General features: G+C 44.4%; 1 protein-coding gene across 4 annotated transcripts in view; it reads right to left on the bottom strand.

Moving 5' to 3' along the window:
* The window catches only part of LOC141766683 (copine-8-like), a 95,839-nt gene extending 83,523 nt beyond the window's left edge, over positions 1-12,316 (bottom strand). For all 4 annotated transcript variants that reach the window (XR_012593667.1, XR_012593666.1, XM_074633728.1 and 1 more), the window contains exons 1-2: positions 12,179-12,316; positions 6,696-6,809 (exon numbers count right to left, since the gene is read on the bottom strand). Coding sequence is in view for 2 of the 4 variants with exons in the window: in XM_074633728.1 (XP_074489829.1) it covers positions 6,696-6,778 (83 nt within the window). In the remaining 2 variants the exon portion in view is untranslated. The remainder of the gene's footprint in view (positions 1-6,695; positions 6,810-12,178) is intronic.
* Positions 12,317-12,676: the final 360 nt, after the last annotated feature.

Here is a 12,676-nt window from a genome sequence, read left to right as displayed (position 1 = left end):
CGACGGGATACACTTCCTACCTTTTGTGCCCAAAGGTCACGGCTATCTCTCTGCTGTGGACCACTCAGATCAGGTGACAGCCACACCGCCGTGAACACCGACAACTTTGTGCACAAACATTCTGCGAGGACCGACTCTCTGCAGCTCCGAACGCCTGCCTGGCTCGCTGTTTACTATCCATGCACAAAACTAAACGCCATCTGTGTGTGTGTGTCATCAAGGCCTTGTGATCAGGAGTGATAGGCACTCATAAGTCATACAGTGCTGTTGAAGCAGTCAGCGATGCACAATATTGGACGGGAGTTAATCAATCTGTCAGTTCTTCTGCTTGACTACACACATGACGAGTGCGGCCATGGTTTGGATTTATTGAGTGAAGGAGGACTTTCACTGAAGGATGGGATCTATCTAGACTGAATGCTTCAGCAGCTTTGCCGACACGCATGGACACCAAAGTGGGAAAATCACACCACCCACCAGCTCAGGGCTGGTAAATTTTGTGTTTTTGAGGGTGCTGAGGGTGTCGACTCTGCCGTCATCTCGGCAGCTAAAAAACAGTGATCAATCGTTGTTTTTGGTTTAAAAATAATCAAACTAAATGGGATAGTTTGGGTCTTTTGAAGTGGGGTTTGTATGAGGTTCTTATCCACAGTTAGTGTATTACCTACAGTAGATGACGGTCAGCACATCCGTGGCTTGGAAAAGCAGACAGGAGTTACTGCAGAGGAGCAAAGCAATGTACTGCTGTGGACGGGGGCAGCAATACGACAACAATACGTCTGACCACATCTCATTGTAAGACCAACACGCCCATGGGCGCTCAGATGGGAGCAAGTACATTTGCTACTTACACAACGTGGGTGCTGGCCGTGAAACTGACAACTGAACTGGTCTGAAACAAGCAATGACAGATGTGCTGTGCTGTGCTGTGCGCTGCTTTGCGCTGGATGTAAGATAGGGCCCAGGCTGTATAGCTGTCTCGCGGAAAAAAACACCAGCAAAAATATTGTAAATATTGCATACACTGGTATTGATTTTTTTTTTAGGTGGCTAAAATATGTTTTGCTGACGTCCCCGTCCACAGTAGTACAAAGCTTTGCTGCTGTACCGTTACTCATTCTCGTGCTCTGCTCCTCCAAAGTGGGGGCATGCCGACTGTCATCTACTGTAGGTAATACACTGACTATGGATGAGTACCTCATACAACCCCACTTCAAAACACCCAAACAATCCCTTTAAGCAATGGATGTGTTTGTCATATAGTGTAAACTATACAGCCACTTCATCTTATGGATGAAAACCTGACAGCACTGGTATTCAGGTGGTGGTATGTCAAAGATATGTAGATTAGAACCACAATGATTAGCATAGTAATAGATTAATCACAGAAAATTAATCAGCAATTATTTTGATAATCAATAAGTCTTTTTTCAAGCCTAAATGGCAAACATTTTATAATTCCAACTAGAATGTGAGAATCTGCTGCTTTTCTTAGTCTTGCATTATAACGAATTGAATATAACTGCATTTAGTACTGTTGGTTGGTCAAAACAAGACATTTGAAGACATAACCTCGGGCTCTAGGATATCGTGATGACTATTTTTCAATGTTCTGATGTTTTACAGAATAAAGAGTTAATTGACTTGTCAAGAAAGTAATCGTCAGATCAATCGATATCTAAAATAATTGTTAGCCTTTATGCATATTGTTTAATCAATGACTTAATACCAGGCTGAAAAGCATTGTTTCTCTGCCCTGATAGTTTCACGTCTGTTGCACCTCCGACCACAGCCAACACTGATGTCATGGTGTACTGACACACCCTGGAATACACTTCTACATCACTACTGGAGTAGTAGAGCAAGATTTTCAGCTTTCAGACTGCTCCAGTGATTTAGTGTTGCTCATCCATAAAGTTGGGGTACGAGCAGGGACAGATTAAAAAGGAATAGTCACAATTGATGGAGCAGAGACCAAGATATCCTGTTTTTTAGTCCCTACTAATTATGAGTGATGCAACTCATGCTCCAAAAAATGTGGTATCCTACATTTCTCATAATGCAAATCATCCTTCATAAGACCCTCACTGTCTGGTAAACACTCCTGCCTTTTACACCCCACACCTCCAGTTTGTAACACAAGCTTTCTGTTATAAATAAGTAGCCTCTAAGCCTAGAAAACAATATTTTCTCAATATATTATCTCATCCCCCGAGGTGTGGAGATATCTGTCATTGAGATTACTGCCGCCAACTCAATACAATAGAGGTTCGTGGGATTTCTGCTCACAGCACTGAAAACTGACATAAAACTTGACACTAAAGAAATACTGTTGTAGTTACTCTACAGACTTCCCTAGAAGCTACTTCCTACTAAAGAAATAGCACCTATGGAAATTGTTCCGTGGCTTTCCAGACAGAGTAATGGGGACATTGATTTGGGTGACTCTTTAAGTCATTTCAGCTAGACACTATATAAAAAACGTTGAGTGTAGACTACAATTCTCTTTTTCAAGAATCCAAAAAGCAAATAAACCATCGCTAGTCCACAACTTCACATAATGATAACTAGGGGTGGGGGAAAAAAATTTGATTCACTTATGTATCGCGATTTTTTACGATTTTGAAATTGATTTTTTTAATGCCCGAATCGATATATCTGCTTTATTTGCGTCTATACGGAGGTAAAAGGAAGTTACCCCTTTTATTGTTGTACTCTGAGTAACGTGACGTCATATACGTTCCGTATCCGTCATATACATTCCGTATCCGTCAACTAAAACAAACCACAGCTGGCCGGAATTACAAAACAGCGGCGGGTGTACGTGAATACGACTTGAACCCTCACATATTAAATCCAAAGTGGTAAACACTACACATACAGTAAAGTATTGAAACACTTTGGGTTTCACACATTGCCAGGAAAAGCAGAGCTAGGCATCATGGCTAAAGCTGCATGCTAACTCTGTCATGGACAGGAAACGTTATCGTATTATGGTAACATGCGGTCAAGCCAGCCGTCACTCTCATCTCCGTGGTCAAATCGGCTGATGCTACAACTGTAGAGCACCCATATACTGACATTTATGGTAAATACAGTCAAACGGAGCTAACCATGTATGTATGAAGAGAACGGAGCTAACGGGAAGAGCTAGCGACGAACATGGCGAATATAGCGAAGTATACACGTGTGACTACATCCAGATTTCAAAATAAGGTGTTAACAAAGGGAATTATATATACAAAATACATATATGGAAATAAGATTGATTGGATTATATTCACCAGAAGTATAAAACATTACATGTCCTTTATTTTGAGAGAGGTGAGTGATATTTTTGTCCATCACAGCTCAGTGTAAACTGTGCCACAGCTCTGTCCACACTGGTGCACCTCCTCCTGGGAGCTGACAAGACACTGACAGCAACAAACAACTCATCATTTAATGGTGCTATGACTCAAAACTCCTTTACAACCATTAAAGAAATGTCGCTGCAGTTTGTCACCGTTGTCACATTACGTTTGTAAAAGAACAGCATTTTGTAACAAAACATACATGATTCATCAGAAGTCTAAATAGAAGAGTTGTTTCTGCCCTGATGCCATCATTTCAAAAGAACAATTATTTTTGTCCAGATGGGGGCTTCATCATTTTGGAAGAAACGCCTTCACAGGCTCTGATCTCAAAATCATTCAGGTCATTACCAGACTTACTGACTTCTTCTGCTGAGTCATTATTAGGCTTTTATCTTAGACCAACATAAAACAACAAGAGCAGCTCGGTCTCCTGCAGCAGCTGGCTGATTTTAGGTCAGTGGAAACATAATTCAGTCCAAAGTCTTTGTTCTTCTGCTCATTATGTGTCTCAAAACAGATTTACAAGACTTAGTTTTCCAGTTAAAAAAAATACCTTTAAAAAAGCACAACTTAGTCGTAAACCTACAGAGCTGGATGATGGTGAATAATCAAATATCACAATATTTTTGACTACACCTAAACACTTCAACATTTATAGTATATCAAATTATATCATACTATGTTTTTATCATTACTGTATATTATTGATGATAGTTTAGGGATGAAATGTGCTGTTAGAGATTAAACAGTTAGTCCATTAGTCAATAAACAGAACATTTTGAAGATTTTGATAACTGATCAATTCTTTGAGTTCAGGCAAAAATGCCAAAAAATTGCTGATTCCAGCATTTCATATGTGAGGATTTGCAGCTTTTCCGGTTTATATGATACTAAACTAAATATACATTGGGCGTTGGAGTGCTGGTTAGACAAAACAAGCTATTTAAAGATGTCAACTTGAGTTTTGAGAAATTTTGATGTACATTTTCAGTATTTTTTGACATTTTACAGACAAAATGATGAATCAAATAATCAAGAAAATAATCAATAGAATAATCGTTAGTTGCATCCCTAGGTGCTTAGTTTACATACAAAAAACTTGAAAATGATCATTAAACATCAAATGAGCAAATATCTTTTGGAAGAAATGCTTTTCATCCCTGCAGCAGAGACTTGGATGCAAAAGAGCACTGAGGTAGAGCTAATACGCTTAATCGACCAATTGACTCAATTAACAGAAAAATCGATCAACATTCTCCGCTTCCAGCTTATAAAGAAGATGTGCTTCTTTTCTTTGTCTTATTATGTGATTGAAAAATGTAATATCTTTACTTAGTTTGTCTCACCAAGAGTCCAAAACTCAATTTAAAGACGTCACCTTGTGCTTTAGGAAAATTGTGATGGGTATATATTACTACTTTCTGACATTTTATTGAGCAAATGTTAATCATATTCAAGCAAATAATCTGCGGATTAATAAAAAAATAAAAAAATAATAGTTAGTTGCAGCCTAACACTGAGGCTTAATTTCTATTACCCAGTTCTATGTATGCACAGAAGACATAGGTAGAGATAGACAGATATATAATAACAACAATTATTATTGTCATTATTAGTTAATCTGATATTTTTGTGCTTAATTGATCAATCAGGCAATGAAATGTCAGAAAAAAGTAAAAAAATAAATATTAAAAAAATGTCTATTACAGTTTCTCAGAGGTGACATCTGCTTTATCTGTTCAATGGTACAAAAATCCAAAGGTATTCAAGTTTACTATCATAGAAAACAGAGAAACAGCAGCAAATCCTCACATTTGAGAAGCTGCAACCAGAGATTATTGGTGTTTCTGATTTGAAAAGTGACAATCAATTATCAAAACAGTCATTGATTCATTTTCTGTGGATCGACTCAAGTGTCTCGGCTCTAAGATAGATAGATAGATAGATAGATAGATAGATAGATAGAATCCAGAAATTAGGATGAATAAATAGATAAAAAATATATTCAATAAAGTAGATAAAATGTGATTAGGGGTGACTACATCGGGTGACCCTCATCGGCGAGTTGCAGCATCTAGAAAGGACTCCTTCCCTCCCAACCCCATCTACAATACACCCCTCTATTATTAGTGCTACAGTAAAGAAAAGAGTGGAGAGGATGGTGCTTCTGCTTCAGTAGTAAAACTGCCACAATCCGAACCAAACACAATGCTTACATGCCTGCTTCATGCAGCCTGCATGGAATATCACATTATTATTATCAGGCAGGGGAAAGTGTCTATTTGCTGTGATCAAAAACATAAATTCCCACAGATGTGACATGTCAGGTCTGGCGTCCATCTAAAAGCAAACAGACGCACAAAATGCAGCTGTATTTCCCTTCAAACTCCCCCATTTAAGTCCCTATATTATCATTCAACTTCCACTACTGTATACAAAGAGAAAGCTGACTCTTAAAAAGGCTGCATATCAGGCTAAAATCAATGATAACAGCTATGAAACAGAGTTACTGGTGCGTTTTACTCTCCACTACTACATCCATCCATAGTGACCGACAGCTTCTCCTCTGTCCAAGTGTCAAATATCAAAACAATTTCACACACATAAACATGTCCTTTTGTGTCTCTAACAGCAGCAGCAGTTTGTACTCACCTACAAGAAACCGTGAGTTCAACTTTGATAGATAGATAGATAGATAGATAGATAGATAGATAGATAGATATTTATTATATACATTATACATTGGGTGAGCTTCATGGGCCAGTTGCAGCATCTAGAAATGACTCCCTCCCTCCCAACCCCATCTACAATACACCCCTCTACTATGGTGAAGAAAAGAGTGGAGAGGATGGTGCTTCAGTAGTAAAACTGCCACAATCCAACAACCAAACACACTGCTTACATGTCTGCTTCATGCAGCCTGCCTGCACAAAAAATATCACATTATTATCAGGCAGGTGAAAGTGTCTATTTGCTGTGATGAAAACACAAATTCCCACAGATGTGCATATGACATCTGGCGATCATCTAAAGGCAAACAGACGCACAAAATGCAGCTGCTGCTTTCCCTTCAAACTCCCCATATTATCATTCAACTTCCACTACTGTATACAAAGAGAAAACTGACCTTAAAAAGGCTGCATATCAGGCTAAAATCAATGATAACAGCTATGAAAACGGAGTTACTGGTGCGTTTTCCTCTCCACTACTACATCCATCCATCCATCCATCCATAGTGACCGACAGCTTCTCTCCTGTCCAAGTGTCAAATATCAAAACATTTTCACACATATAAACATGTCCTTTGTGTCTCTAACAGCAGCAGCAGTTTGTACTCACCTACAAGACATCGTGAGTTCAACTTTGGTGGCCGGTATCGCCGCGGTGAACGGGTCCGCGTCCCCAATACACGCCATGTTCATCACCGACACCGAGCTGCTGCCGCTGCTGCTGCTGGTCCTTCACAAACCGACCCGGATCCAGAGTATTAACGGCGGCATGAGAGGAACCGAGAGAAGAGAGAGGAGAGGGGAATGAAAAGGAGAACCTTTCTTTCTTCGCAACGAGAGAAGACAACAAGCTGTTTGTGTCTGGAAGCACCGGAGAGATATAGAGAGGAGAGAGAGAGAGAAACGGAGCGCACCGGAGTCGCGTCTTTGTGCGCCTCGGTGCTCCGGAGGAGAGAGAGGAGAGGACGGTGTGATGGAGGAGAGAGAGGAGAGGACGGTGTGATGGAGGAGAGAGAGGAGGAGAAACACACAGAGACAGAGAGACACAGAGGGGCTACACATGAAGTGGGAGTGTACATTATTCATCCACTACTAAGGACCAAATAGCTCCACAAAAGATGACAGATATGTCAGAGCAAATGTACATATTAGGGCCACATTGAGGGAAAAAACATCTGAGATTTACAGAATAGTCATAATATTATGAGAAAAAAAGTGATATTACGAGAATAAATTCATAATTTTAAGAGGAAAAAGTCGTAATATTAAGAGAAAAAAGTCATAACTTTAAGAAAAAAAAGTCATAATATTATAAGGAATAAAGTCATAACTTAACGAGAAAAAAAAGTGACATTACGAGAATGAAGTCATAACTTTAAGAGAACAAAAGTCGTAATATTAAGATAATGTCTTAGTGAGGACTCTCGGTTTTGGTGTTGGAGATTAGATTATTTGGGGAGGTTAAAGGTTAAAACGTTAGTTTAGTTTATGGTTTATGGTCAGTTAAACTCTGAACAGACGAGCTAACGGCTCTGAGGCTGGACTGTAGCAGCTAACGGTAGCTAGCATACATCCGGGTCACAGCGAGCTAACGACGGTTGATGAGAGATAACGGTCATATTAACGGTCATAATAACGGTCATGTTAACGGTCATATTAACGGTCATGTTAACGGTCATATTAACGGTCATGTTAACGGTCATGTTAACGGTCATAGTGTAACGACTGGGTGATGTGGGGTCCACTGTTAAGTTACAAGTTATGTTACTGTAGTTAGTCTGAACAGACGAGCTAACGGCTCTGAGGCTGGACTGTAGCAGCTAACGGTAGCTAGCATACATCCGGGTCACAGCGAGCTAACGACGGTTGATGAGAGATAACGGTCATATTAACGGTCATGTTAACGGTCATATTAACGGTCATGTTAACGGTCATAATAACGGTCATGTTAACGGTCATATTAACGGTCATGTTAACGGTCATGTTAACGGTCATGTTAACGGTCATATTAACGGTCATAGTGTAACGACTGGGTGATGTGGGGTCCACTGTTAAGTTACAAGTTATGTTACTGTAGTTAGTCAGGTTTACATGATGTCAGCGAACGCAGCATTGACATTGTTTTGTGAAGATAGCCACCTGTGATTGGCAGAGGCTTGAGGAGGGAGTGACGCGGAGGGCTCGCGCAGGAGACGAGAAGCGGGAGATGAGAAGGAGTGGTAATGCAGATAGCACGCTGTAAACTAGTTGGTTTGTTGTTTTTGGCGTTGGTTACGGCCCACAGTAACCTGTGTTCAAGCTGAGGAATAAAGTACCAGCGAAACCAGTTCCTGCCTCGTAGCTTCATTGACCAGGGTCGCTACATTTGGTGTCAGAAGGGGGATATGGGCCGGACACACCTCATCCAGCACAACATTGATACTGGAGGTGCACAGCCCATCAGGATGAGACCACGACGCCTCCCTCTAGCCAAGCAGGCTGCAGCGGACAAGGCCCTCAGAGAGATGCAGCAGGCTGGACTCATCGAGCCTTCCACTAGCTCCTGGGCCTCCCCAGTCGTCATGGTCCCCAAAAAGCTGAAAGATGATTGGCGGTTCTGTGTGGATTTCAGACCGCTTAACAAAGTGACCAAAAAGGACCCCTATCCCCTTCCGCGCATTGATGAGGCCCTCGACACAGTGGCAGGGTCTTCCTGGTTCTCCTCGCTGGACCTGCGCAGCGGATACTGGCAGGTCCCCCTCACTCCTGAGACCAGACCCAAGACTGCCTTCATCACCAGTGGGGGCTTGTGGTAGTTTAAAGTCCTTCCATTCGGCCTCTGCAATGCCCCCGCCACATTTGAGAGACTGATGGACATGGTACTTGCTGACATTTCCCGCCAGGAGTGTGTTGTGTACCTAGACGACATCCTTGTTCATGGTGATTCTTTCGGGTCAGCTCTCAGGGCCCTTAGGCGTGTGCTGGAGAGAGTGGCAGCAGCAGGACTGAAACTACATCCCCAGAAATGCTGCTTTCTGAGGCGTGAGGTCACCTTCTTGGGCCACAGGCTGGGAGGGGGGGGCGTCGGCACCATGGATGAGAAGGTGCAAGCTGTGAAGGACTGGCCCACCCCCAGCTCTGTGAAGGACCTGAAGAGCTTCCTGGGCCTGGCCTCCTACTACAGAAGGTTTGTGAGGGGGTTTTCCTGCATAGCTGCACCACTATTCCGGCTTCTGCAAAAAGGGGAGACATTCTCGTGGACGGAGGAGTGTCATACAGCGTTCACTTCACTGCAGAGAGCCCTTGTAGAAGCCCCAGTTCTGTCCCCACCTGACCCCTCCCTGCCTTTCATCCTCGACACGGACGCCAGCAATGTTGGCTCAGGTGCTGTGCTGGCTCAGGTGACACCTGGTGGAGAGAGAGTGGTGGCGTACCAAAGCAGGACATTCAACAAGGCAGAACGTCGCTACTGTGTCACCAGAAGGGAGCTGCTCGCTGTGGTCAGTGCCATACGGCATTTTAAATATTACCTCGGGGGCCTCCACTTCACGGTCAGGACTGACCATTCAGCTTTACAGTGGCTCATGTCCTTCAGAGAACCAGAGGGTCAGCTGGCACGCTGGATCGAGGAGCTACAAGCATATGACTTCACTGTGGTCCACAGACCAGGGGCCCAGCATGGGAACGCGGACGCACTTTCCCGCCGCCCCTGCAGCGCCGACCCGTGCCATTACTGTGAAAAAAAGGAGACGCTAGAGGGAGAGCAGCTGCAACCTGATGTGAGATGTGCTGCGGTGAGCGAAGAGGGGCCGACGACCAGCCATAGACCAGCAGCTGTGGATGGAGCAGAGTGGCGGCACCAGCAGGACGAGGATGTGGACATTGGACCAGTGCTCACTTGGGTGGCGAAACAGCGCCGACCTCCATGGGAAGATGTCGCCATGTTTTCCCGAGCTACAAAGGGACTCTGGTCAATGTTTGAAGCCCTGCGCTTGTGTGATGGGGTGCTGCAGAGGGGGTGGAAAGAGCCGGCTACGGGAGAGACACGGTGGCAGGTGGTGGTGCCAAAGGCCCTGAGGGAGACGGTGCTCCAAGCAGTGCACGGAGCGGCCGGATCTGGTCACTTTGGGGTAGCCAAAACCCTCCGCCGCCTCCGACAGGGGTTCTATTGGGGCCAACATAGGCGAGATGTGGAAGACTATTGCCGCCGCTGCGACAGCTGCACTGCCCGCAAGGGCCCCACAGAGAGATCTCATGCACAGCTCCAGCAGTTCCCGGCAGGGTGTCTCATGGAGCGCTTGGGAATCGATGTCCTCGGCCCGTTTCCCCGCACAGACAAGGGTAACCGCTACATTCTCACTGCTATGGACTATTTCACCAAGTGGCCCGAAGCATACAGCCTGCCTGACCAGGAGGCAGAGACCATTGTGGATGCGTTGGTAGAGGGAATGTTCAGCAGGCTCGGGGTACCTGAAGTCATTCACACTGACCAAGGTAGAAACTTTGAGTCCCGTGTGTTTGCAGCAATGTGTGAAAAACTCGGCTCCCACAAGACCCGCACCACACCTCTCCACCCCCAGAGCGACGGCCTTGTGGAGAGATTTAACCGCACACTGGCACAACAGCTGGCCATCGTGACGGCTAAACACCAACGTGACTGGGATACACATGTCCCCCTTGTGTTAATGGCGTACCGCTCTGCTGCCCAGGACTCCACTTCGTGCTCCCCTGCCCTCCTCATGTTAGGCAGAGAAATCCGGACCCCAGCAGAGATGATGGTAGGCAAGCCCCCTGACACCCCCGCTGACCCGCCGGGACCAGATTATGCCAGAAAGCTCCAGGACCGCCTCGAGTCTGCTCATGAGTTTGCCAGAGGTCAGCTACTGAGCGCAGGAGTGAGACAGAAGAGGAACTACGACGTACGTGCCAGAGGACGCCATTTTGAAGCTGGAGAGTCGGTGTGGGTACATAACCCCCAGAGGAAGAAGGGCAGGTGCCCTAAGCTGGACAGTATGTGGGTGGGGCCCTGCAGGGTCCTGGAGAGACTGGGTGAGGTCGTGTACAGGGTCCAGCTACCGCCAAGAGGACGGAAAGTCGCCCTGCATCGAGATAGGCTGGCCCCCTACCGGGGCACAGCCACTCCACTGGGTTATGGAGGTGAGACACAGGGGCCCCCAGACACGGGCCGGTGCCTCCAACAAGCCCCCTCCAGTGACCTGGATGCCTCATTCGGCCCGTCACAAGATGAACTTTTGAGCCCTGCCCCGGTTCCCCTTCCTTCCCCGGCCCACGGGCCAAGCCTTTCCCCTCCTAACCTGGGAGGGACACGGCCCCGGAGAAATCTCAGACCCCCTGCCTATCTGAGAGACTTTATTCGTCCCCTCGGGGACGAGGGACTTTGAAAAGGGGGGGTAGTGTAACGACTGGGTGATGTGGGGTCCACTGTTAAGTTACAAGTTATGTTACTGTAGTTAGTCAGGTTTACATGATGTCAGCGAACGCAGCATTGACATTGTTTTGTGAAGATAGCCACCTGTGATTGGCAGAGGCTTGAGGAGGGAGTGACGCGGAGGGCTCGCGCAGGAGACGAGAAGCGGGAGATGAGAAGGAGTGGTAATGCAGATAGCACGCTGTAAACTAGTTGGTTTGTTGTTTTTGGCGTTGGTTACGGCCCACAGTAACCTGTGTTCAAGCTGAGGAATAAAGTACCAGCGAAACCAGTTCCTGCCTCGTAGCTTCATTGACCAGGGTCGCTACAATATTAACGGTCATAATAACGGTCATATTAACGGTCATAATAACGGTCATAATAACGGTCATATGGTCATAATAACGGTCATATTAACGGTCATAATAACGGTCATGTTAACGGTCATAATAACGGTCATGTTAACGGTCATATTAACGGTCATATTAACGGTCATAATAACGGTCATATTAACGGTCATGTTAACGGTCATAATAACGGTCATGTTAACGGTCATATTAACGGTCATATTAACGGTCATAATAACGGTCATATTAACGGTCATAATAACGGTCATAATAACGGTCATATTAACGGTCATAATAACGGTCATGTTCATGTTTGGAAAACCCACAAAGTAGTTTAACAACTTACCGTTGTTCCGGCGATAATTTCACAATCCGTAAAGTTTCGTCTAGCCATCTGGATGAACAATATGTTGTCCGTTAAAGTTAACGATAAAACAAGTTTCTCAAGCTCTTGTCCGAGTAACGGGCGGGCGGCCATCTTGGTTTAGCTAGTAGCGGAAATGAGCGGTACCAATTTTTTATCCGATTTTTCAAAATACTGGTCATTTAAAAAATAAATTTTAAAAAATGTCATGAAGGCAAATGACACATAGCCTACTGACCTATAACACATTTATTACAACAGCAAATATGTACGATGGAGTATTAGGGCCACATTGAGGGGAAAAGTCATAATTTAACGAGAAAAAAAAGTCAGAATATTACGAGAATAAAGTCATACTATTTCAAGAAAAAAAAGTCGTAATATTACGAGAATAAAGTCCTAATTCTACAGAAAAAAGTAATTTCCTCCTCCACAAAAGAGGCAATTTCCCCCAGGTCCGTGTGATTCTTACT

Source organism: Sebastes fasciatus, chromosome 4 (genome assembly GCF_043250625.1).
Source record: "Sebastes fasciatus isolate fSebFas1 chromosome 4, fSebFas1.pri, whole genome shotgun sequence".
Taxonomy (NCBI): domain Eukaryota; kingdom Metazoa; phylum Chordata; class Actinopteri; order Perciformes; family Sebastidae; genus Sebastes; species Sebastes fasciatus.
This window is presented reverse-complemented; position numbering and strand designations above follow the sequence as displayed.